The sequence below is a fragment of the Hypanus sabinus genome, chromosome 26 (genome assembly GCF_030144855.1).
Source record: "Hypanus sabinus isolate sHypSab1 chromosome 26, sHypSab1.hap1, whole genome shotgun sequence".
NCBI lineage: Eukaryota > Metazoa > Chordata > Chondrichthyes > Myliobatiformes > Dasyatidae > Hypanus > Hypanus sabinus.
The window spans coordinates 45,778,552-45,806,280 of NC_082731.1; the positions used below are offsets into that span (position 1 = coordinate 45,778,552).

At 40.8% G+C, this 27,729-nt stretch overlaps 1 protein-coding gene across 1 annotated transcript in view; it reads left to right on the forward strand.

The window, feature by feature from the left end:
* The window catches only part of timm50 (translocase of inner mitochondrial membrane 50 homolog (S. cerevisiae)), a 148,518-nt gene that overhangs the window by 109,835 nt on the left and 10,954 nt on the right, over positions 1-27,729 (forward strand). The window contains exon 8 of the mRNA XM_059951013.1: positions 23,687-23,843. Coding sequence (XP_059806996.1) covers positions 23,687-23,843 — 157 coding nt within the window. The remainder of the gene's footprint in view (positions 1-23,686; positions 23,844-27,729) is intronic.

Below are 27,729 nucleotides of genomic sequence, written 5' to 3' on the forward strand. Positions count from 1 at the left end.
TTGGATAGGTATATGGACAGGAAAGGAATGGAGGGTTATGGGCTGAGTGCAGGTTGTGGGACTAGGTGAGAGTAAGCATTCGGCACAGACTAGAAGTTGCCAAGATGGCCTGTCTCTGTGCTGTAATTGTCATATGGTTATATAAAACACTTACAAAATGTATGTATTCCAATAATTAAAACACTGTATTGCTTAGTAATAATTGTAGCTTTCATCGGGGCAGGGCCTTTCACATGCTCCATTATTCTCACTTTATCCGTTATCCTTTAAATGTAAAATCGATCATTGACTGACTGTAGCCTAACACTTTTCCAATGACCGATGATGTTTCACCTCTTTCCAAACGCATTATTATTCCTCTTTATTTTCAATTGTGATCGTTTCCCATCAATGGAACAGAAACACTGCGGGCAGCAGGTCCCGAGTTCTGCTGGGTCCGAAGGACCATTGTACTGAATTCACCGGGTCCTAAAGTCCACCGCAGTGAGACAGGTTAAACAAGACAAGTACGGGCTGTGTTGGGTTTGGGTATTTGATCCTCCACAATATTCTGCGTGGGAATTTAAACTGGAGGTGGCAGTGTTTTTTTTTCACGAGGTCGATTTGCAAGCTCGACATCAACCTGGCACGGATGGAGAGCATGCTCGGAAGCAGTCTGTCACTGGATTGAACTCGGGAACTTCCGTTCTCAAGCTGATCTCACTGTGCCACCAACCAACTGGAAAAGGTGGGGTGGGGGGGGGGCGGTCAGAGTGAATCTTGCTAAGAAAAATTTATGCAGAATACAAAGTTACACACTCAACACAGTGTCAATGGCAACGACTTAAAATGGCGGATGGCGTCACGATCCGACTTAAAATGGTGGACGGAATTCTCCTTCCTCAGTTTGTAAGTACAAGTTGTTTGTACGTCAGATGTTCGTAACTCGGGGACTACCTGTAAAGTACTTTATTGATCCTGAGTGGGAAATTATTTTGTTATAGCAGCAACATTTAAAACATGCACAGCAATAATAATAAATATAATAATAATATTACCTAATAATAAAGTACAGAATAATAATATATACAATAATAATTTACCAATATCCAATACCAGTGGCCCCTAACGACTGGGCTGCAAAGCATGTGCTACCGGGCCACAAGGGAACGATATGATTTGGCGATATGAGTCAGCTGCACCTTTCCTCATTCCCTGTCATGCCAACTGTTGAACATGAACACATGCAAGGTCATTATGCACGCAAAGTCATTACCCACGCGAGGTCATCAGTCGCCTAAACGCAGTGATACCCTAGCGCCAGGGATCACTGGTTGGCCTCGGATAACCGGCCGGTGAGAAGTGCCGTTGATATTGGCCTGAAGCGTGGACAAATGGGCGCCACCTCTCAACTTGTTTAGCACATCGAATGTTCGTGGGGAACCTGGTGCTAAAATATTCGCAGACGACCTAATTCGGGCTCAGGGTTTTGTAAGTGGCAGAGCAACTACCTCGCTGCGATCTACTGAAGGTCATCCCTCAAGCCAAACTTTTGTCGGCCGATAGATCCTACCTACCTACAAGGGGGGCAGGCATGTGCCCTGTTGTACTCCTCACTCGGTCGTTCACTCTCCCCGGATGCGACCGCTGCGGCCCCGGTATGGAGACCTCCGGCCCTTACCTTGTCCCCTCACTGGTGTGTTGCAATTACTTTATATGTTCATACGAGGAAAATATGCGCTGTGTGTTTAATATTCAAACATTACCTAAAATGTTATCAAACAACAACACACTCAAAATGCTGGTGGAACACAGCAGGCCAGGCAGCGTCGATAGGGAGAAGCGCTGTCGACGTTTCGGGCCGAAACCCTTCTAATAATTGACTTATTATATTCATGCAAGGAAAATATGCGCTGTGTGTTTAACATTAAATATGTTAGATAAACCCTTTTAGAAACAAAATTGAGTGTATTAGCCACTTATAAGTGACTTATAGTTGACTTATCACCTATATTCCGGTCGTGATTAACACCCCCACCCCCAACCCCTTTCGGCCAGTCCGCAAGAATATTGTCAGTATTAACCCGGTCCATGATGCAAAAAAGGTTGGTGACCCCTGTCCAATACTGTGCAATAATAATGTATGAAATAATAAAACAGAGACCATTGTACTATGAAGTGTGTTGTCCTGTCGCACAGAGATGGACTGTTGTATATGCTTATTGCATTTGGTATGACAGATTTTCCGTAACAATCCTTGTGACAACGGAGCTGATTGAGTCTGTTCGAAAGGATGCTCCACTGCGTATTCAGTAGGTCATGGAGAGGATGTGCCTGATTGTTCATCATGGATAACAGCTTGTCTAGTGACCTCCTCTCCACCACTAACTCAATTTGTAGCCAAGGACTTTTTGATGAGTTTATTTAGTCTTTTTTCATCACCAGCACCGATGCTGCTCCCCCAAGATAAAGCCACAAAGAAGACTACACTCGCTACAACAGACTGGTAAAAGATCTCCAACATCCTGCTGCACTCGTTGAAGGATTTCAGCTTCTTTAGAAAATAGAGTCTGCTTGTCCCCTTCTTACAAACAGCCTTGGTGTGGGTTTTCCAGTGTTGTCGAAGTGAACACCCAATTATTTGTACTCCTCCAACACCAAAACTTCATCTCCCAGAATGTATACAGTCCTCTTCCTCCTTAAATCATACCATCTCCCTGGTTTTGGCCACATTCGGGAGCAGGTAATTCCTTCCGCACCACTCCACAAACCTGTCCAGCAGTCCTCTATACTTCTACTCCTGTCCATCTCTGATATATCCAACCACCACAGAGTCATCAGAGAACTTCTGCAAGTGACGAGACTTAGATTTGTACTGAAAGTCTAAGGTGTACAGTGTGAACAGAAACGAAGACAGGACAGTCCCTTTTGACACTCCAGTGCCACTCACCACTATACTTGGCAGAGAACTGCCCAGCTGTATAAACTGGGGTCTTTCTGTCAGATAATCAGTCAGTGGATTTGTCTACACCCATCCTTTGCAGCTTCTCACTCAGAAGTGACTGGATTGTATTGAATGCACCAGAGAAATCAAAAAATGTGATTCTCACAATGTCACCAGCATCATCCAGGTGGGAGTGAGCTCTCTGCAACAGATAGACGATGGTATCAAACACTCCCACATGAGGTTTGTAGGCAAACTGTAGAAGGTCCAATGAAGATCTCACTTGCAGTCCAAGGTACAGTAGCATGCAAATGTTTGGGCAGCCCTGGTCAAAATTTCTGTTACTGTGAATAGCTAAGTGAGTAAAAGATGACCTGATTTCCAAAAGGCATAAAGTTAAAAATGACACATTTCTTTAATATTTTAAGCAAGATTACTTTTTTATTTCCATCTTTTACAGTTTCAAAGTAACAGAAAAGGAAAAGGGCCCAAAGCAAAAGTTTTGGCACCCTGCATGGTTGCTACTTAGTAATACCTGCTTTGGCAAGTATTACAGCTTGGAAATGCTTTCTGTAGCCAGCTAAGAGTCTTTCAATTCTTGTGTGGGGTATTTTCGCCCATTCTTCCTTGAAAAAGGTTTTTAGCTCTGTGAGATTCTTCGGCCAACTTGTGTGCACTGCTCTTTTGAGGTCTATCCACAGATTTCTGATGATGTTTAAGTCGGAGGACTGTGAGGGCCATGGCAAAACCTTCAGCTTGCGCCTTGAGGTAGTCCATTGTGGATTTTGAGTTGTGTTTAGGATCAATATCCTGTTGTAGAAGCCATCCTCTTCTTATCTTCAGCTTTTTTACAGAGAGCGTGATGTTTGCTTCCAGAATTTTCTATTTAATTGAATTCATTCTTCCCTCTACCAGTGAAATGTTCCCCGTGCCGCTGGCTGCAACACAAGCACAAAGCATGATCAATCCACCCCCGTGCTTAATAGTTGGAGAGGTGTTCTTTTTATGAAATTCTGCACCCTTTTTTCTCCAAACGTACCTTTGCTCATTGCAGCCAGAAAGTTCTATTTTGACTTCATCAGTCCACAAGACTTGTTTGCAAAATGCATCAGGCTTGCTTAGATGTTCCTTGGCAAACTGCTGATGCTGAATTTTGTGGTGAGGACTCAGGAAAGGTTTTCTTCTGATGACTCTTCCATGAAGGTCATATTTGTGCAGGTGTCGCTGCACAGTAGAACAGTGCACCACCACTCCAGAGTCTGCTAAATCTTCCTGAAGGGGGTTTTGATTTGCCTTTCTAGCAATGCTATGAGCAATTCTCTCGGAAAGTTTTCTTGGTCTTGCAGACCTCAACTTGACCTCCACCATTCCTGTTAACTGCCATTTCTTAATTACATTATGAACTGAGGAAATGGCTACCTGAAAATGCTTTGCTATCTCCTTATAGCCTTCTGCTTTGTGGGCATCATTTATTTTAATTTTCAGACTACTAGGCAGCAGCTCAGAGGAGCCCATGACTGCTGATTGTTGGGACAAGGTTTGAGGAGTCAGGGTATTTATAAAGCTTTGAAATTTGCATCACCTGGCCTTTCCTAACGATGACTCCGAACAAGCCAAAGCCCTAACAAGTTAATTAAGATCTTGAGACCTTGGTAAAAGTTATCTGAGAGCTCAAATCTCTTGGGGTGCCCAAACTTTTACATGGTGCTCCTTTCCTTTTTTTCACTCTAAAATTGTACAAAACAAAAATAATACACTAATCTTGCTTAAAATGTTGAAAAGAAGGTGTTTCATCTTTAACTTTATGACTTTTGGAGATCAGCTCATCTTCTACTCACTTAACTAATCACAGTAACAGAAATTTTGACCAGGGTTGCCCAGACTTTTGCATGCTACTGTAAGTCAGTACCAGCCTGTCCAGCACCCTCATCACAGGAGATGTGAGGGCAATTGGTCTGTATGAAGGCAGTCCACTATCTACAGTGTCTATAAAAAGTATTCACCCCTCTCGGAAGTTTACATGTTTTGTTTTACAACTTTGAATCACAGTGGATTTAGTTTTGCTTTTTGTTTTTAACATTGATGAACAGAAAAAGACTAATGTCGAAGTGAAGACAGATCTATACAATGTGATCTAAATTAATTACAGATCGAATACACAAAATAATTGATTGCTTAAGTATTCATCCCCTTCAAGTCTGTATTTAGTAGATGCACCTTTGGCAGCAATTACAGCCTTGAGTCTGTGTGGATAGATGTCTGTCAGCTTTATACATCTAGACACTACAATTTTCCATTTTTTAAAAAACTGCTCAAGCTCTGTCAGATTGCATGGGAATCACGTGTGAACAGCCCTGGACTCTGACTTGGCCACTCCAGACATTAACTTTGTTGTTTTTAAACCATTCTTATACAGCTTGGGGTCATTGTTTTTCTGGGAAACAAATCTTCTCCCAAGTTGTATTTTCTAGACTGCATCAGGATTTCCTTCTATTTTACTGCATTCGTTTTACCCTCTACCTTCACAAGCCTTCCAGGGTCTGCTGCAGAGAAGCAGCCACCACCATGCTTCACGGTAGGGATGGTGTGTTTTTGATGATGTGCACTGTTTGGCTTACACCATCAGTCTGTTGGCCAGAAAGCTCAATTTTGGTTTCATTAGACCATAGAACCTTCTCCCAGATGACTTCTGAGTCTCCCACATTGCCTTCTGGCAAACTCTAGCTGAGATTTCATGTGTGATTTTTTTCAGCGGTGGCTTTTTCTTTGTCACTCTCCCATAAAGCTGCGACTCGTAGGCAACAGTTATTGTATACACAGTCTTTCCCATCTCAGCCACTGAAACTTGTAAACCATCCAGAATTGTCATAAGTCTCTTGGTGGCCTCCCTCCTTTCTTGCCCTTTTTGAGGACAGCTTGCTCTAGCCAGATTTACAGCTGTACTATATTCTTTCCATTTCTTGATGATTGGCTTATCTGTACTATTGACCTGGAAATTTTCTTGTATCCATCTCCTGACTTGTGCTTTTCAATAACTTTTTCGCAGAGTTGCTTGGAGTGTTCTTTTGTCTTCATGGTATAGTTTGTATCATGATATTGACTAACCAGCAGTTGGACCTTCCAGATACAGGTGTATTTTTACTACAATCAATGGAAACAGCTTGACTGCACATGGTGATCTCCATTTAACTATAATTATATGACTTCTAAAACTAATTGGCTGAACCAGTGATGATTTGGTGTGTCATCTTAAAAGGAGGGGGGTGAATACTTATGCAATCAATTGTATTGTGTTTTATATTTGTAATTAATTTGCATCACTTTGTAGAGATCTGTTTTCACTTTAACATGAAAGACTTCTGTTGATCAGTGTCAAAAAAGCCAAATTAAATCCATTGTGATTCAATGTTGTAAAGCAATAAAACATGAAAACTTCTGGGGGTGGGGGGGTGTGGTGAATACTTTTTATAAGCACTGTACATTAGGTGTCTGTGCTAATTTTGTTCATTGCATACACTGAATGACTTCCTCTATTGGTAACTATTAGGAACTAATATGCATTCTTATCATACCATTTGGTAGTATTATAATTTGTTCTGTATTTCATTTAAGTACATAATTTTTACTCAATTTGTCTTTTTTATACTTTTTTAGCTATTGCAATGAAACTTTGGCTAATTGGGGCTGCCACTTAATTGCAACAAAATGTACTGGTCCTGATGTGCCTGAATTAAGTGGAATCCACTGTATTTCGTTCTACAATAGAAAGAGACCATTCAACCCAAGTCAATGTCTGGTCCTTGAGCACACTCGTCAGTCCCATTCTCACGCTATGTCCCTATATCATATTGCAGTCAGCACTTGTTTTGATGAAGGGTCTTTGATATGAAATGTTTATTTGTTATCTCTCGTAGATGCTGCCTAATCTGTGGAGTGCTTCCAGCTTGTCTTGTGTATATTCAGGAATTTAAAGGCACTAAACTTGTGAATGCGAATGAACTTGAAACTATACCACAGGGAGTGCTGAAAACTAAAAGTATCAATGCACTTAAAGGGAAAATAGATGAATATCTTAGAATACGAAAACTATTTCTAAAAGAGGTAGAGTAAGTGGATTGTGGTGAAGTAAGACGTAGGAAAAACTAATAGGACCAGAGGCAGACAAGTCACCAGTACTGATGGTGTGCACTCAACAGTTTTAAAGCAAGCAGATGCAAAGAAAATTTTTGTACTCTTTGAGTTGGAAATCCACAAATATAACTCCATTCATTGCTTAAGAAGTGAAGAAGTTGAAAGGCAGGTAACAACAAAGATCTGTTGTAAAATACTGGAATCTATAATTAAGGAAGAAATAGCTGGTTATTTGGAGGAGAGTAATGTAATTATACCAAGTCAACATGATTTTCTGAAAGGTAAATTATGCTTAGAAAGATTGGTTAGAGTTCTTTAAGGATGTTCAGCCAGAGTTGATAGAGGGTGTAACTTGTGATTAGAGAACATTTTGATTTCTAGGCATTTGACAAGGAGCTACATAAAAGACTGAAAGTATAAAGGTATGTCAGTGTGGATTGAAGATTGGTTAGCATGTAGAAGGTACATAGTTGGAATAAGATAGTTCATTTCAGATCATTTGCTTTTCAGATTTTAGAGGAGGTGTGTTATCATGAATTGAAGATTGGTTAGCACAAAAAATACCAAATTGGAAAAAGAGGGCCATTTTCAGGCTGGCAGGAACTTGTGGAGCACCCTGCAATCTGTTCTTAGTCCTCAGTCAGTGACCTGGAGCATGGGGCAGAAGGTCAGGTATCCAGTTTTTCTGATGTCATTAAAGCTTATTTCACCAAAGATACAGTACTATGGAAAAGTATGTGCATATATATATAACTAGGGTGCCTAAGACTTTTGCATGATACTCTAGTAATTTTATGCATTGTACCATACTACTGCAAGAAAAAAAACAATTTCATGACATACGTGGGTATGATAATCCTGATTCTGATATGGATCTGTGCTGTGGATTGGGATTGGATGGGGGGCAGGGTGAAGGGAATCATGGTTGGGAAAAGGGGAAGGGAGAGGGAGTAAATAGGCAATAACCGTCGAGAAAATGAAATGAAGAGTCTTTGAAAGTGAGTCCATAGGCTGTGGGAACATTTCAAGTGAAGTTGGGTGAAGTTTTACCCTTTGGTTCAAGAGTCCAATTGTTGAGGGATATTGACTGGTGGTGTGAGTCCTGAGGCTCCTGTATCATCTTCCTGATGACAGTATTGAGAAGAGAACATGAACTGGGTAGTGGGGTGGGGTGGGGTCCCTGATGTTGGATGCTACTTTTCTGTGTCATCGCTTTGCGTAGATGTGTACAATGGTGGGTCATGGGGCTTTACCCGTGATAAACTCAGCCGTATCAACTACTTTTTGTAGGATTTTCCATTCTAGGGCATTGGTGTTACCATACCAGGCTGTGATGTAACCAGTCAATATACTCTCCACCACACATCCATAGAAGTTTATCAAAGTTTTAGATGTCATACCGAATCATTGCAAACACTTGAGGGAGTATTGGAGCTGTCGTGCTTTCTTTGCATTTGCACTTATGCGCTGGGTCCAGGATAAGTCCTCTGCAATAGTAACACCCATGAATTTAAAGCTGCTGAGCCTCTCTACCTCTTGACTCTCTGATGAGGACTAGCTCATGGACCTCCTTCTGAAATCAATAATCATCTCCTTGGTCTGGCTGTCATTGAGTAAGAGCTTGTTGTGTTGGCACCATTCATCCAGATTTTCAATCCTCCTCCTATATACTGATTTGTCACCGCCTTTGATTTGACCTACAACAGTGGTGTTGTCAGCAAATATGTTCGGCCACACAGTCATAAGTGTAAAGCAAGTAAAGCAGAGAGCTGGGGACACAGCCTTGTGGCGGACCTGTTGATGGAGATTATGGGGGAGATGTTGTTGCCAATCTGAAATCAATAATCTCGGGTCTGCAAGTGAGAAAATTAAGGATCCAATTGCACAAGGAGGTATTGACACTAAGGTTTTAAAGCTAATTGATTAATTTTGCAGAATTGATGGTATTGTTGCTGAGCTGTCATCAATAAAGGGCATCCTGATGTATGCATTTTTGCTGTCCAGCTGTTCCAGGGTTGAGTGAAGAGACAATGAGATGGCATCTGTTGTGGACCTATTGCTCCTGTAGGCAAATTGAAGCAGATTCAAGTTGCCTGTTAGACAGGAGTTGATATTGTTTCATCACCAACATACCCATAGGTGAACATAACAGGAGGGAATGGAGGAGTCCTAGAAGGTTATGTGGGAAGCCAGGCGGATGGGAAAGCTAAAGGGTTGGAGAGAAAGGAATGGACCAAGAGGAGAATGGACCATAGGAGAAAGGGAAGAAGGAGACCCAGGGGAGGTGACAGACAGGTAGGAAGAGGTAAGAGACAAGAATGGGTTATGGAAGAAGAGGGAGGGGGGGAAATGGCAGATCTGCAGACTCACATTTCTTAGAATGTGAATTGTCTATTTTGATAAAGGATGAAGACTTTTCTTAGATGCAGACATGAAGAGCAGCCACTTGAATGAGGAATAGGACAGCTGCATCCAGACAGAGTAGCGTCAGAGGCGAGGAGCGAATTGAAGAATAGAGTCTTGTTTATTCTCATAACTTACAGTAGTCCTTAAAGGGTTAAAGGCCTCAGTAATCCTCTATATTCCATCTGTCTGTTGCTACTAGCTTTAGTTCCACAATATTTACAAAGCAAAAGTTTGTGGATCGAATGGGGGCAGGGGAAACTGTGGGTTCCCCCATGTTCTGTAATCTGAGCTCCTCTGAAATGGCCATGTCTACAATAGTATGTGTGGCCTGCATTATTGCGAGCCTTCTGCCTTCGCTTCCCACCTCCCATCTGTTGGCCTGTGGCACCCAGGGAGCCTTTCTGAGCACACAACATCCCCTCCTGGAAAAGACTGGGGCTTGCCGAGAGCAACAGCAGTGACAGACCTGCTGTGCACTTAAGATTACGATAGTTTAAAAGCTGCTGGTACTATAACCACAGTGTTAGAGACAGATTCCCCAAAGGACCTTTTCATTTCCAGATGAAAGACGTGGGTAGTTATAGCCACAAGTGCTTAATTACATATCAATGTCGCTTCAGTACAGCTGTTTGTGGCATTTAAGAAAATTATGTAGACTGGGGCCAAATCTCTTGTCCGTATCTCACCCTCTGTGTCATTACCTTGTCAGCTATTTGCTATTTATTTATTTTTTTCTGCCTCCACATTTTCTGCATTTGTTCCTTATTTTTTAATTTTGTCTGTGGTAAATGTGCATTTTCTGTCAGGATGGTTGTGGAACTCTTAACAGCAAAGTGGATTAATTATTTGGCTTCACAGAAATTCCATTTTGTAGATTACATGTTATGTTTTAAACAAATATTGTATGATGTACTTGTCTAGGTGGGAGGGAGTGGATTGTGGATGCATGCATGTGAAAATCATGTGAGCCAAAAAAATTATCAAAATTGATCAGGCTCAACTGAATTGTTGCAGTGAGTGGAAACTTAATGCAGATTTGGAATCTAAGGCAGTTCTACTGCCACTCTTTTCCCACCCTCACAGCTTGTTTTCATACCTTTTCCCACATCCCTACTGATTTTTCAGATGGAGCTCTGCATTCCTCTAACTCTGACTTCTTACCTGTCATGTTTTAATTGCTCTATTAGTATCATAGAGTTATAGAATATTGCAGCATGAAAACATCCTTCAGCCCATCTAATCCATGCCGAGTCATTTAAACTGCGTAGTCCCATCGACCTACCATAGTCCTCCATATCCTTCCCATCCATGTACCTGTCCAAACTTATTTTAAATGTTGAAATTGAGCTTGCATGCCCCACTTGCAGTGGCAGCTCGTTCTACACTCTCACCATTCTCTGAGGGACGAAGTTTCTTATGTTCCCCTTAAACTTTTCATCTTTCACCCTCAACTCATGACCTCTAGTTGTGGTCAGTGGAAAAAGTGCTTGAATTTACCCTATCTATACCCCTCATAATTTTGTATACCTCTATCAAATATCTTCTCAATCTTCTACATTCTGAGGAATATAAAGACCTACCCTGTTTAATCTTTCCTTATAACCCAGTGCTGGCAATATCCTTGTAAATTTTCTCTGTACTCTCTCAACCTTATTTATATCTTTCCTGTAGATAGATGACCAAAGCTGCACACTATCAGCTGCCTGAGATCTAAAATCTAGAATTTTCTACTTAAACCCTTCTGCCTTCCGGCTCCTGATTTTAGAATTATTAAAATTGTTTTTGCATAAAAGGAAATCATTCACTTTGTTGAACTTATACTGGTTTCTATTTGTGTTTTCCTGTCAATTCCACTCCCACAGCCTGGCAAATTATTCTGATGTGCTGATCTGTTTTCCCTTTTCTCTTCAGCCCTATCATATCATTGGTCATATTTCCTTGTATTTTATCAATTTGATTCCCAGTAGCAAATTTTAGCTGATGTTTTTATGGGATTTCAATGTTTTCTTTCCTGGGACTGAGAAAATAAAAATACCTCAGATATCTCTGTTCTTAAATGGGTTGCACACCAGGTTTCATTAGAGTAGTGAGGGAATGTTTCGCTGTCAAAAATGTCATGTACTCTGTGGGATTTTGAATCAAGGCCCAGTCTCTCCTTAGAATGATGAAAAATATAAGTCCCATGACATTATTTCAAAGAAAGCAGGATTCCAATTTCTTCTTAGAATCTTGTCCAGTACTTATATTTCATCCAGCACAATTAAACATATCTTCTGCTGATGAGCACATTGCTTTGAAAAAGAGCATATGAAGTAGGAAAATTTTGATGTAGGTTTTAGAGTGCTGGTGAGGCTGCATACAGTATCTGGAGTAGTGTGTGAAGTTTTGGTGTTCATACACAAGGAATGATATATTGAAGGCACTACCTTCCATGAAGATAACTTCCATGAAGGGATTGATGTGCAAAGAAAGGTTTAACTGGTTACATAGAACAGTACAGGCCCTTTGGTCCATAATGTTGTGCCAACTCTTTAACCTACTCCAAGAGCAATCTAACCCTTCCCTCCCATGCAGCCTGCCAGTTTTCTTTCATCCATGGGCCCATCTAAGAGCCCCTTAAAGGCCTCTACCATCACCCTTGGCAGCATGTTTCACACACCCACCGCTCTCTGTAAAAAGAAAAGCTTACTCTGACATACCTCCCCTCCCACCCCCACCCCCTGTACTTTCCTCCAAACATTTTTTCAAGGTTATTTGTGGTTATGTTACTAAAACGTATACGATTCTGATTCAGATAAGGTTAATAGAATGGATACTGACTGAGAGGACATTTCCCCTTAGTCAGGGGATCCCAGCCTGGGGTCAACGGAACCCTTGCTTTATGGTATTGGTCCATGGCATAAAAAAGGTTTGAAACCCCTGCCCTAAAGGGATTACCTATAACAGACCAATTCTGCTGCCACCACCCCTCCCATCCCACCACTCAGTGCCTCACCCAGCCCAAGGTTCTGTGAGACTCTGAGGTTCTCAGGTGATCAAGATGGTATCCGGGTGTCCTCACCACACCATGAAATGCTGTGCACGCCCCAGACATTTTTCTCACCAGTATCTGCTCATTTCATTTGCAATTCTTTTTGAAACTATACTTATACAAAAGTATAATTAATTACAGGGAATTTGTAATATTATGTTTAAAACCATTTGTAACAAGCGAGCTAATGTTTTTAAAAATTAATTTCTGGGGATATGGATGTTGCTGGGAATGCTGACATATACTCTTTATGGTGTAGCATAGCAGTTAGCACAACACCTTTACAGTTTTGGGCATCACAGATCAAAGATCAGTTCCAACACCATCTGTAAGGAATCTGTGTGTCCTCCTTGTAGAATGCATGGGTTTTCTCCTGGTGCTCCGGTCTCCTCTCACACTACAAAGATATATCAGTTGAGGTTAATTGGGCATTGTGAATTATCCTCTGACTAGGTTAGGGTTGCTGGGCAGCAATTGCTGCTCTGGGTATAATTCTGCCCCAAATCAAAAAATAAATGAATGAACGAATGAATAAATAAATAAATAAATAAATGGATTTTTTTTTTTTTAAAGATTGGCCCTGAACCAAGGAGGCAGTTAGTTATGAGTCAACCATCTGCAGACGCAGAGTCACATCAGGGTCAGACTGGATAAAGCCGCGAGATTTCCTTCTCTGAAGGACATTAATGAACTAATTACAGAGGCAGCCTTTTTATTAATTAATGTCTCATAAGATTATTTAAGTTCCCTGTCTACCATAGTGGGATTTGAACTCATGACTCTGGATCACTGGTGCAGAATTCTGGTTCCCCTGGTTTAACTGCTTCTGTACTATCTTTCCAATTTACAATGCAGTAATTTTCTTGCTTAGGGTACTTTTATTTTTTCACGTGGTGGAAAATATTCCAATTATGAATATATTTTATATTTCTTTGTTCATCTTTTATTTATTGAGATTCAGCGCAGAATTGGCCCTTTGAGCCATGCCACTCAGCAACCCATGATTTAACCTTAGCCCAAGCACAGAACAATTTACAATGACCAATTAATCTAGCAGTATTTGGACTCTGGGATGAAATCAGAGCACCAGGCGGAAACACATGTGGTCATGGGAAGAACGTACAAGCTCCTTAAAGAGCTATTTTACATAATATAATGTCTATATTTTATAACATTTGTATATTTTATAAAGTCTGCTTCAATTTCATAGTTAAATCTTTTTCTGGTCTTTGTAAGAAGTCAATATGTTATAGATGAAATTGAAGCATTTACTTTGACAAGAAAAATATTTATATTTGTGTCCAAGACCAGTCACAGATTTATTTCTCCAGTTCTGTGTGCTAATCAGCATTATGAGTCTTTTCATTGCTACAATCAGGAAAAAGATACAGGAGCCTGAAGCCACACACTCAATGTTTCAGGAACATTTCTTCCCCTTCACCATCAGATTTCTGAATGCAGAACGTACACTTCGCTACTATTTTCCCCCTCTCTTTATTCTCCATTTCCCCTCTAGTTATTTAATTTTATCAGAAATAAATAAATAAATAGATAGATAGATAGATAGATAGATAGATAGATAGATAAATAAATAAATACATACACACACATATACACACACACACACACACACACACACATATATATATATATAAAATATATAGCTTAAGACTTTGGCACAGCACTGTATCTACTAACAACACGAGTGAATCTGCAGATGCTGGAAATAAATAAAAACACAAAATGCTGGCAGAACTCAGCAGGCCTGACAGCATCTATGGGAGGAGGTAGTGACGACATTTCGGGCCGAAACCCTTCATCAGGAGGGTATCTACTAAGTTTCCCAATATTAACAAACTCACAGATATGGCAAATAAAAGGATGTCTTTCCATAGTGCACTTCATATCATATCAAAATTAACCACACAGGAAATGATATAAAAAAAAACCAGCTTGCAGTACTCTGCAAAAGTCTGAAACATGCTAGCTATATACAGTGCCTATAAAAAGTATTCACCCCCTCCCCCTTGGAGGTTTTCATGTTCTATTGTTTTACAACATTGAATTACATTGGATTTAATTTGGCTTTTTTGACACTGATAACAGTAAAAAGAATCTCTTTTATGTCCAAGTGAAAACAGATCTCTACAAAGTAATCTAAATTAATTACAAATATAAAACATAAAATTATTGATTGCATAAATATTCACTCCCTTCAAGTCAGAATTTAGTACGTGCATCTTTGGCAGCAGTTATAACCTTGTCTGTGTGGGTAGGTCTCTACCAGCTTTGCACATATGAACACTACAATTTTCTCCTTTCTTCTTTATAAAGCTGCTCAAGCTCTGTCAGATTGCATGGGGAGCGTAAGTAAACAGCCCTTTTCAAGTCTAGCTGAATTGAATTGAGGCCTGGACTCTGACTTGGACACTCCAGAAATGTTTTTAAGTCATTCCTGTGAAGCTTTGGCTTAATGCTTGGGGTCATTAACTTGCTGGAAAACAAATCTTCTCCAAAGTTGCAGTTCTCTTGCCAACTGCATCAGGTTTTCCTCCAGGATTTCCCTGTATTTTTCTGCATTCATTTTACCCTCTACCTTCACACATCTTCCAGGGCCTGCTGCAGTGAAACATCCCCACAGCATGATGCAGCCACCATGTTTTAAGGTAGGGATGGTGTGTTTTTGCTGATGTGCAGTGTTTGGCTTACGCTAAACATAGCATTTAGTGTGATGGCTAAAAAGCTCAATTTTGGTTTCATCAGACTATAGAACCTTCTTCCAACTGACTTCAGAGTCTCCCACGTTGCCTTCTGGCAAACTCTAGCTGAGATTTCATGTGAGTTTTTTTTCAACCAGTGGCTTTTTCTTTGCCTCGCTCTCATAAAGCTGCGACTGGTGAAGCACCCGGGCAATAGTTGTTGTATGCACAGTCTCTCCCATCTCAGCCACTGAAGCTGGTAACTCCTCCAGAGTTTGCATAGGTCTCTTGGTGGCCTCCCTCACTAGTCCCCTTCTCGCATGGTCACTCAGTTTTTGAGGACAGCCTGCTCAAGGCAGATTTACAGCTATGCCATTCTCCATTTCTTGATGACTGACTTAACTGTACTCCAAGGGGTATTTTGTGACTTGGGAAGTTTCTTGTATCAATTTTCTGACTTGTACTTTTCAATAATCTATTTGCGGAGTTCCTCAGAGTGTTTTTTTGTCATGGTGTAGTTTTTCCCAGGATACTGACTCACCAGCAGATGGGCCTTCCAAGTACAGGTGTATTTTTGCTACAATCAATTGAAACACCTTGATGACACACAAGTGATCTCTATTTAACTAATTTTGTGACTTCTAAAACCAGTTGGCTGAACCAGTGATGATTTGGTGTGTCATATTAAAAGGGGGTGAATACTTATGCAAGCAATTATTTTGTGTTTTACATTTGTAACTAGATTGCTTTGTTTTCACTTTGACATGAAAGAGTCTTTTTCTGTTGGCCAGTTGGTAGCACAGTGACATCAGCGCCATACTCTGGAGCAAAGGCTCCCGAGTTTGAATCTAAACCGGGCCACCCCCGAGCACGTTTTCCATCCGTGCCGGGTTGAGCATCGAGCTAGCCCACTCAGCCTCATTAAAAAAAAAGGGTCGAGTCAGGAATGTTCATATCGTGACCTGGTTAATCTGAAAGGAGACCAATCCTGACACCACGCGCCAGACAAGAATGGCTGACTGTCTGGTGCAACACACAGAAAAAAGTGTCCCAAAAAAAGCCAGATTAAATCCACTGTGATTCAACGTTGTAAAACAATAAAATATGAAAACTTTCAAGGGTGGTGAGTACCTTTTATGGGCACTGTATATGTGCCTAAGACTTTTGCACAGCACTGCATACATATATATTTCTTATTGTAATTTACAGTTTTTATTATGTTTTGCAATGTACTGCTGCTGCAATACAACAAATTTCATGACATATAAAGGAAATTAAACCTGAATCTGATTTTAATTTTACTGTTCATTAAAGGCCTGAGCTACGTATGTAGGTCTGAAATGATATAGATTAGTTCCTCTATACTAGAAAGGCAGTCCAGTCATTCCCTGGACTCAAGACCGTTCCAGCTATGTCTATTATTCAGAGATCTCTGTTAAGAGATGTTTTTGTGGTCTCCAAATGAGGGAACAGTTCAAATTGGGTTTAATTTTAATTCCTGACTATGATTGTATGTAAAGAATTTAGAGTTCGGTGTTCATTAGAGAAGCATATACATGTGGTTGTAGTGTTGCGGTTGGCACAACGCTATTACAGTTCGGGGGTCGGAGTTTGGAGTTCAGTCGGGCGCCCTCTGTAAGGAGTCTGCATCCTCCATGTGGAATGTCTGAATTTTATCTTGGCGTTCTGGTTTCCTCCCACAGTCCAAAGATGTACTGGGCAGGTTAATTAGTCATTTAAAATGCCCCATGATAAGGCTAGGGTTAAATCGGAGTTGTCGGGGGTTGCTGGGTAGTGTGGCTTGAAGGACCATATGGGCCTATTCTATACTGTATTTCTAAGTAAAGGGTAGTAAGAGGTGTGAATCAAGTGTTTATGGCATCTATTAGTCATAAGGCAGGGTTTATGATCCTTGGTGTATATGTAAACAAGTTAGTTGAAAGTAACTCTTCAAGTACATGTAGTTTATGCAGTACTCTTCTCCCATTATCTACAGGCTACAGATAACTTGAACAAATATGTTGATACTTATGAATCACAGTACTCAACAGCTATAGTCTGAAGCCCTTATTAGATCCAGCGCATGGTGACGATCCCTTCTTAAACATCCCATTGCCCATCTGCCGCCTGACAAAATGCTACTCTGCTGCCTTCACTGTGCCGCATCTGCCCTGGGCAATCTGTCAGCTTTTTATCTGGCACTGCCAGAAGTCAACCTGCATCAGACGAGAAACCATGCTGCTGAAACTCAATCTAACAGAGTATGTACACTGACTGTACAATGTTAGTCAGGAAATATCAGGCTTCCAGGGATGTGTGCACAGCAGTTTATTTTTTGATTGGGAGTCAGCAACGATGCTTTTTTTAAAAACATTTGGAGATTAATTTTTCATATCCTACATAGTTGTAAACGACACTTGGACCTGCATGTCACAATTTCAAAATGTTATGTTTCACTAACTACATTATAAGATATCCGAGCGTATCTAGCTAGATAAAAGATCTCTAGTGCAGTTTCAAGTTATATATCATGATAGGATAATTTAATCAGATGTTTTATAATGTGTAATGTAAAGTGACAGGCTCTTTTTATAAGCATCTAATCCCTATTTACCTATAACTTGTTCAGTAGTAAAACAAGACTTTGATTGGGGATAATATTTGCAAATAGTTCTACGACTACTTTAGATTAACACCCATGCACTTTGAAATTGTGCCTCACTCTATTATTCTAAATGCAAAAGGAGCTGATGAGTACATCTTTAGCTGTCAGCTGTAAAGTATCCAGCATTTTAATATTGTGAAGCTCACCCTCTTCTGTCAAGCCTACTTGGTGTTGTATCTTGACAATCAAGAACCTACTGCCATTTGGGAATCTACATACTATTGCTTTTTGTTGCACTAATTAGATTCATCAGCTCCATCCGTTCATTTGTTATGTCTCGTGTCATATGATGTGGGCAATCATGGCCTTTCCATGACTGCGATTGTTCTTGGCAGAAGTCGTTTGTCATTGCCTTCTTTCGAGCTATGTCTTTACAAGATGGCTGACTTCCAGCCAATATCAATACTCTTCAGAGACTGTCTGCCTGGCGTCAGTGGTCGCTTAACCAGGGCTTGTGACATACACCAGTGGCTCATGTGACTACCTGCTCGCATGGCTTCACATGACCCTGATCAGGGAGAGTGTGGTAAGCAGGGCTCAGGTGTGACCTGCAGGCTAGTAGGGGGAAGGAGTGCCTTCCACATTCTTTGTATAGATACATCTCCATCCTACCATCCATAAAACTGTGTATTGGTTCCTAAGAGTTATTGACAGAGAAATTCATCCAGCATATGCTACCATTTCTTTTGATTGATTATAAATTAACAAAATTAGTGCAAACACTTAGTGTAGATGGACTGCCTTCGTACAATGCTGTCAACAACTGCATCCTTCAGATCTTTTTGTTGCATGGTAACATTCAAGAGGATTGTAGATACCTTTAAATTTTTCGTCGTTTCTAATTTGTTGAAGTAGTGAAATTGTTTCATTTTTACTCCAAGCTGTTTCTGCCATTTCCAAGCCTCAATGCTTGAAACCTTAATGAGCAAAACATTTCTGAATTGTCTTACTGCTTTTTAAACGCAAACCCACGCAACTGAAGCTATTTAGAAACTGTTCACTCTAAGCATGATGTAGTGTCGTCAACAGTCTACAATTGCATGCAACTAAAGGAAATTTGAACTTGTTCAGCAACAGTCTCTTGCCTTAATTAAGTGGCATATTGTCCCAAATAAATGAAAGGAATCTCGACTATTTGTTTTATTTGTTTTTGTTCTTCAAGAGTTGCTCCAAAAGCAGCTGCTTTGTTTTAGCCAATGCCCAAATAACTGAAATCCACTTGTATTACGTAACTGGCTCTGATGATCAATGAAGCTGAATAATATGCCAGAATTTCCCAGAAAGGTTTATATGTATGCAGACACTAAAAACTGTAGTGTAGTGCAAGCACAATGCTGTTAAAGCTCAGGCCATCAGAGTTCGATGTTTAACCTGGCGTCCTCTGTAAGGAGTCTTTGCATCCTTCCTCGGGAGCATGTGGGTTTCTTCTGGGTGCCCTGATTTTCTCCCACAGTCCAAAGATGTACCAGTTAGTTGGTTAATTGGTTATTGTAAATTGTCCACTGATTAGGTTCGGCTTAAATCAAGGGTTGTTTAGGTTCCTGGACAGCGCAGCTTGAAGTGATGGAAGAGTCTATTCCAGGGTGGATTTCTAAATAAATTAGTAAATAAGTAAAGTAGCATTGTAAGATTCATACATCAAAAAGAATCAATGAATTTTAGAGAAAAGGGAAATGAAAACAGTATTCAAGACTTTACATACAATGGAATAATTTTTAATTAATTTATTATTTACAACTACAATGGAGACCATTCAACCCATTCTGTTTCTGTAAGTTCCCAGCAGAGTAACCCTACCATTCCCACACTCATGTTCTTACAACCTGGCCTTCCTTCTGTCCTTTGTATCAAAAGGGAAATTTTGCAGTCACCCACATGTTACGGATGTGGGAGGAAACGAGACGACCCAGTAGAAACAAATGAGAAATGAGAAAAACTTCGACTGTTCACAGACATCACTAAAGGGCAGGATTGAATTTGGGTCCCAAGAAGTGTAAGGCAATATCAGAAACTTCTGCATCACCATGCTATCCTATGAGTTTTCAACTTCAGTGCTGTCAAGGGCAACTTGGGAGATAATATTCAAGTGCACTTGACAAAGTAGTGGTGACAACAGCGTAGTTTGCTTGGCCATTTCAGAGGACAATTGAGTGTGATCCATTTTGCTGTAGGTTCAGAGTCACATACTGTGCCATGACACAATTCAGAATCCTGCAGGAGCTTGACAAACTTAGAACCTACCAACAGACACCCTGGCCTAGTTACTTATGTCCACGTTCAGGTTCAATTGTCATTCAGTCAAATACACTTATACAGCTAAATGAAACAGCCTTCCTCTGGGGCCAAGGTGCAAAACACAGTAAATACAGTCACACCCAACGCACAGCGCCCATAGTTACAATAGCACATACAATCACAAAAATATTAGCACTGAGATTCATGGTGTATAGGATGTTGTCCTGGAACCACAAAGACGTAGCAGTTCCGCATCTTGCTCTGGGTTAGCTGCAGATGAAAGCAATCTAGCTAGTCTACAGGACTTTTAAAGACTCGTCATGCACCCTGTCTGTCTCCTGTGTCTACATCGCTCAATGCAATGCCATGCCATGCTCTTCCTTCAACCTTAAATCTCCACACAACTTCTTAATGACTTGTGTGCCGTCATCTCTTCCAACTCTTTTGGCATACCGTAAGATGCTACACAGTGAGTATTAGCAGGATATCTAGGACCATAAGACTTAGACGTAAACTTAGGCCATTTGGCCCATCGAGCCTGCTCTGCCATTTCATCATGGCATGATTAACTCAGCCTTCCCTTGAAGATCACACGCAAGTTCTTGCTGCTGGGATGGATCTCAGCAATCAAGAGTAAAACATTGGTCACTTTTCTCTTTCACTCTCTTTTTCTCTCTTGGACCCTGGACAGGCCAAATGTTGCTCACCACTGGTGTTTGTCACACTGATAAGTATGCATGTTGCGTAATGTAACTCCAGAACACTTTTAAGGTGACCCTGATTCACAATAGTATCCCATCAACCCAGATGGAATTTGTATAAATCTAAGGGCAGCCATCTCGGCACAAAGATCATATAGGAGCTCTTTAATTGTTAATTTTCTGAGAGATTTAATGTTAAGATACATGAAGCAGAATATTATTTATTTTGAGTGCTTCCTCGTTCCATCCTACCTCTGCTTTTATCTGCTCTGGCAATAATAAACTGATAACCTTTGTTTTCTGCCAGGTACCAGCAGCCTTTTTTAAGTAAACATTATTCATGTGTGACAGCTTTGAAATTGAAAGTAGATTTTGCAGTTTGGTCACTTGTACTAAACGTGCACATGCAATAACAATTTGTTTTTCACTTTCTGTAGTTCAGTTCTGGTCATTTTCGTGGTGCCAGAATTTGGGACCGCCACCAGGTATATTTGGGGTATAGTCTATGGATGGATTTCCAGCCTGAATTGTTCTTCTGAAGAAACAGCAAATGCTAGAAATAGTCAGCAAGTCAGTCAGCATTTGTGAAGCAAGAAGAAAGGAGGTTTTCTGATCTGAAGTGCTAACGGTTTCCCCCTCTGCCTTTTTGATTGTTTGCAGCTTTTTCTGTTTTTATTTCAGATGTAGAACAATTGCAGTAGTGGGATTTTCATTGCCCTTCTTCTCTCTTTTACTGCTAACTATCAGAAGTGGGAATCCCCTTTGGCAGTGCAGCACACTGGTTCCGTAAGACTGTCATATCTAGAGGAGGGGAGGAGGTAGTAGGAATAAGCTTCAAATGATCCTAGTTAAACGCTCCCAATGGCATGCGTCTCAAATAGCCTCTGACAGCTAAGTCTAGCTCCTGACTTTCACGTGTGATTTGGATAGTGCATCCTATGGAACCATTTCTACTGACAGGAGAAGTAGCAAAGGCTGGATATCAGTTGTTTCAGGCAGATGCGGTTCATCAGCTGTGGTTGATAGCTCATCTCTGAGAAGGAAAACTCTGATCTCAAACCTCTGCTGCCTTGCAGCTCTATTCTGAGGAAAAATCCGGAGCTGGAGTCCCTAAGGCAGTCCTACATTGAGTTCAACACTGACTGGCAACTCAGCGGCACCGCTGACACCAAACTGTATCAGTCTCTGATGTTACCAGAGGGGGAGCCTTCTGCTTTCTATATATAGCTTGCTTTCTATATTATAATGCACTGGCTTGCGTACTGAGTTCAACAATCATGGTCGACTCTGACCAATAGAGGCCATTCACTGCAGCAGAGTGGCTGCTGCTATTGCCTCACTGCTACAGAAACAGTCTGATCGCAGAGTAGTGCAAGTAACGCAGCACGATGCAGGCCCTTTGGCCCAGCATTTCCAACCACGGTGCCCACCCAGCAAATGTTTCAAAGTTATCTAAAGTAAAGCAGGTGAGGGTGTCAGATCATAGTGGTATTTATAACATATATTTTACCACAGCTGCATTGTGAGGCAGAAATTTTTTGCAAAGTTCATAAAGGGGAGAATGGAACAGGTAATTTGGCTAAAATGGTACATCATTCAGTTAACCATGCTTCCTTTTTAATTCAACACATGCCAGATATCTAACCCATGATAAATAAAGTTCAGATCTGCACATTTCTCAAATTTGAGGCTAAATGTCAGCAAATAAGCTGGAGAATACTCTTACATGTTCATAATATAACAACTATAATCTTGTTTCTTCTTGTGCTGCACAAACATTATTAAAGAACTTCTCTTTTAATTATGCTGATGTTTTCTCCTCACTGAATTTAATGATATCAGATTTAATATCAGATATTTGTAAAATGGAAGCGTTAACCTTTGACAGATTTCCCTGAACAATGTCAAACTGTTCCTTCGATATTAAATGGAATGTATGTGGAGTCAGTGTAGATTTAATTGTAATTAATTAGAAGGTTATGCTGTTCTGAAGGGGTTGAGGCGTTACAGCTTTATTAGTATTTGTCTCTGGTTAAATAATGACTGATTTATGCTTCTCGAGAGCAGAAGGGTTTACAATAATTAGATTAAACAATGTGGCAAATCTTTATCCACAGATGGTGACAGGAGTCTCTTCAATATTAATATTATTTTATTTTATTATTATGCAATTCATGCTGACTGTTTGGGATTTTCTTTTAAATTTTAATCAATTTTCTCTGGTCTCTCATGACTAATTTTTCACTCCTCCTGTGCCTACAATTTGCAAGCCTGGCAGCTAGAGACAGTGAATGCCCTCAGTTTCCTCCCCAGTGTGGCCCATCATTCTGCTGTGGACCCAGTGTACATTGGCTGATTATTTACAATCCAGCATTGTTCTTACCATCCACGTATGACTGTAGCATACAGGCTGTGACAGGATACTGGATAATAAGTATTTCAGGAGTATAAATCCTGATTCACGTCGATTCGCACATATAAATAAATGAATTGGTGAAATCGTTTAGCATAGCATCCAGAAAGAGCTTTCTTCATTGTACACCTGACGAACTCAAATGGTGCTGTGGTTACATTAGAATATTTTACCTTCTGTACCGTAGATTCAACATTGTGTGTTGTCATTTCATGTATACAAGTGTAAAAGAGAACAAAATGAATTGTTACTCTGGATCTGATGCAGCACACAATAAGATAAGGATATATTTCTGGCATATCAATCTGGTTGGGAAGCCTGGTGATCAAGCATAATCTTGTATTCATTTGCTGACACCAATACTGTCTAAACAGATCAAATCAAATATTGCTACGGTACTGCCTTGATAAGTCAGCAGAATCACTTAAGTTATCAGTGTAAAATAAAATTATGTTGAATATTCTCTCTTTCCATTCATATAGGATGTGTCTTGCCTAAACAGGGATCCTTCCAAAGTCATTATTGTCGATTGTAAAAAGGAAGCATTCCGTCTCCAGCCATACAATGGCATTGCACTAAAGAAATGGGATGGAAATTCTGACGACCGAACCCTATATGAACTTGCAGCATTCCTGAAAAGTAAGTTCCCATCTGCCTGCTGTCTCATGATGTGTTTTGTTCTCTGCATCCTTGAGTGAGATTCCCTCAAAGGCTTTCTGACATTAATTCAAATTGTGTGGGTTTACTTATTTTCTTCCTCTAAATTTAACCCCTCTCAAAACCCTGGCTGGCGTCCCTTTCTCTAGCCGAGCTAACATGAGCTTAACATCACCATGATAAGTACTGCAACTGGTGCCTTAACAGTTAATCATAGGAAAGCTGCAAGAGGCATATGTGCCCAAGACCTTTGGGTCAATTATGACAATCTGGTTATTTGTCCTTTGTGTTTTATTAATGTATTTTTTTCCTCCTCTTTTCACTGTTGATGTAGATTAACTCATTCACCATGCACTGCCATTGTGATGCCACTCACTATAGATCATGTCGCTGCTCGCAGCTGCACTGATGCCATCTGGCATCTTCCATGGACCAAGATCCATGGGGGAACACAGTGCCGAATGGCTCCTTTAGTTATGAACAAGTTAAATATTTGTTGTGACTTTGAATGAACTGAGGTCACAGAGGCTAAAGAGAACTATGACACAAGGTTTGAAAGGGATCCTGGGCATGTTTAAAATTAAATTTTGAGAGTCTACATTATGGTGTTAAATATAATGTCAGGAAGCCTTAGCTACAGACAATCTGTGCCTTTATCAAACTATTTGGAAAAATTGCCAATGGATGAAATCCTGTGTTGAAGTTACCTTAGTGACCGTGCACTAAATGTGTTTGAACTAAATAGGTACTGTTTGCTGATGATGGCCATGGGCAAATCTTGCTGATACAGGAGATACCCATTGCTGGTGGGACTGGGTGTTTTCCTGTCACTTGTAGCCCCAACCAGTCAAATAAACACAATTTTGAGCTTGCATTCACAACATGCACTTCTTGTTTTGGAAAAGTAAGTGAAAGAAACATAGTGGTAGAACAAAATGATAAAGCTGTATACTTTCCTGACAAGTGGTAAGGTGTTTGGCACACACAGAGACCTTCTGAATTGTGTGTGCTTGCTGTGTTGGCACTGGGAGAGAAGCTGGCTGAACTATGGCACTATGGGGTAACTCTGGCTTCTCTCCTTCTCTATCAAATTCATTTGTGCTATCACAAGAGACGGGGTAAGCTTGGGTTGCTTTCTGTGGAGCGCAGAAGCTGAAAGAAGATCTCATCGAGGTTTTCAAGAGTGGAAATACAGTGTACATTTCCCAGGGTTGAGATGTCTAATACCAGAGGGCATGTATTGAAGGTGAGAGGGGGTAGGTTCAAGGGGGATGTGAGGGGTAAGTGGTAGATGCCTGGAATGTGCTGCCTGGTATGGTGGTAGATGCAAATACATTAGAAGCTTTTAAGAGATTTTGGGATAGGCACATGGATGTAAGGAAGATGGAGGGATATGGACATGAAGTAGGTAGGAGAGATTAGTGTTTAGGTGTTTTCAATTTGTTTTTTATCTGGTTTAGCACAACATTGTGGGCCAGATGGCCTGTTCTTGTGCTGTACTCTTCTCTGTTCTGTGTTCTGGCCACCCAGATTGAATCTTGACTATGGGTGCTATCCCTATGGAGTCTGCTAATTCTCCATCACTATGGGTTTCATTGGGAGCCATGTTTCCCTCCCACAGAACAAAGATGTGAGGGTTATTAGGTTAAGGGCATTTGCAAATTGTTCCCAGTGTAAGTGAGTGCCAGGAGAATTGGAATGTTGTAGGATGGGGTGGAGGGTATGGAACTGAGAGAGAAGAAAAAAATGAGATTAATCCAGATGAGTGTTTTGTGATCATTGCTGATGTAGTGGGACGAAGGTCTGTTTCTTATGTTTAAATGTCTCTATAACTGTATACCAGGACCACAGTAGTTTGGTCAGTTTGGAATGTGAAAAGCTCCAGGCCACAGTGACCAGGTTGAATTAAGTAAAGAGCCTGCCTGATTTGATCACTTCCCTATCTATTGACTTGCGTAGCAGGTTGGAGATACGTCTATACCAAAGGAGGTGTAAGGTGCTTCTTCTGTCCACTAGCCCGCAGGTCACCTTTGGGCAAGATGTAGCACCTCCTTAGCCCCCCAATCAGGGTCACTTGAAGCCACGGGAGCAGGTGGTGGATGGTCGTATGAGCAGCCGATGCAGATCACAAGTCCTGGTTTTGTGACCACTGACGCCAGGCAGACAATCTCTGAAGAGTATTGATAATGGCTGGGGTCACCCGTCTTGTAAAGACACTGCCCAGAAGAAGGCAATGACAAACCACTTTTGTAGAAAAATTTGCCAAGAATAATCGTGGTCAAGACCATAATCGTACTTTTGATACGACACAGCACATGATGATGATCTGTTGATATTTGTTCCTTGAGTTCCTTGGAGCTTTCGTTGTGTGCTGCATCTGCGAGGCTAAGTCCGGCGGCGCTGTTGAAGTCCATAGCGGGGGTATTCTCTTCTGCCGCCTGCGTGGGATGACGAGTCTATCAGGACCCTGAGGACTTGTGAAACTGTGTGGTGGTTTCTTTTGTTCTTATAGTCTTTTAACATCTTTGGACTATTTTTTACCTTGCCCATGGTTTTTTTTTTATCAATTATGCTATTGTTTGCACTGTTGTAACTATATGTTGTAACAATGTGGCTTTGTGCAGGTCTTGGAGCTTTAGTTTTTGGTCTTGTTTTCTCTGGTGCGATTGGAGCTCCTTTCTGGGGAACGCGCTAAGATGGTAGCGTGATATTAATACGCAGCAGCCTCTTTGGACTCTGGATTGGGGATTGCCAGACGTTACGTGGATATTCTGGAGGAACGTTGTCTCATATTTTTAACTGCATTGCATTTGTGGTTTCTAAATGACAATAAACTGAATCTGAATTTTGCAAGAGCTGGAACGTTCTTGTGACACGTGGCTTCATCGAATTTGATTGTACAACTTTCTACTGAATCACTCTTCTAAAAAAATACACCCAGTGCAGATATAACTTTCTACTTGGTTTAATTAATTACTGCAACAGTAATCTAACGTTTCACTTTGAATTTGATATGAGGACAGACCACATCAGTGTGTTAACAATCCATGATCTTTATGCAATCATCAGAGAGTGAACACACTTCTCGTTCTTTTTCTTGAGTAACTCAACAAAATTTGCAACATTAATTTCCAATCACAGTAAATTTGGAGAAAATTAATATTAAACTTATGTCCTAGCTCCCTGATGCCCTGAAAGTTTTGTATGCAAAAGTAAAACTTAAAATAAAGGTGAAAGGCACCACGGTAGCGTATCGGTTAGCACCAAGCTGTTATACCTCCCTCTGCTGCCCCACCTTCTTCCCTTTCTCCCATTATACACTCTCATTTCTCAAATCCTTTCTTCTCTGCCCTCTCTCCCCAACACCTGGCTTGGATAAGTAAATGGATGGTAGGGGTATGGAGGGCTATGGTCCAGGTACAGGTCGATGGGAGTAGGCAGATTGAATGTTTAGGCAAGGACTAGATGGGCTGAAGGGCCTGTTTCTGCACTGTATTTTTCTATGACTCTATGATCTCTCACCTTACCGCTTTCTAGCTGGTGCTCCTTCCACTGCCTCCACCACCTTTTAATTCTGGCATCTTTCCCCTTACTTTCCAAACCTGGTGAAGGGTCTCGACCCCAAAACATAGACTGTTTATTCATTTGTGTAGATGCTGCCTGATCTGCTGAGTTCCTCCGGCATTTTGTGTGCTTTACTCGAGGTGTTGGAGTTCGGAGTTGATCCTGGCATCCTCTGTACATTCTCGCAGTGGAATGCACGGTGTTCCAGTTTCCTCCCAAAAGTCCAAAGATGTACCATTTGGTAGGTTAATTGGTCATTGTAAATTGTCCTGTGATTAGGTTATAGTTAAATCGGTTGCTGGAT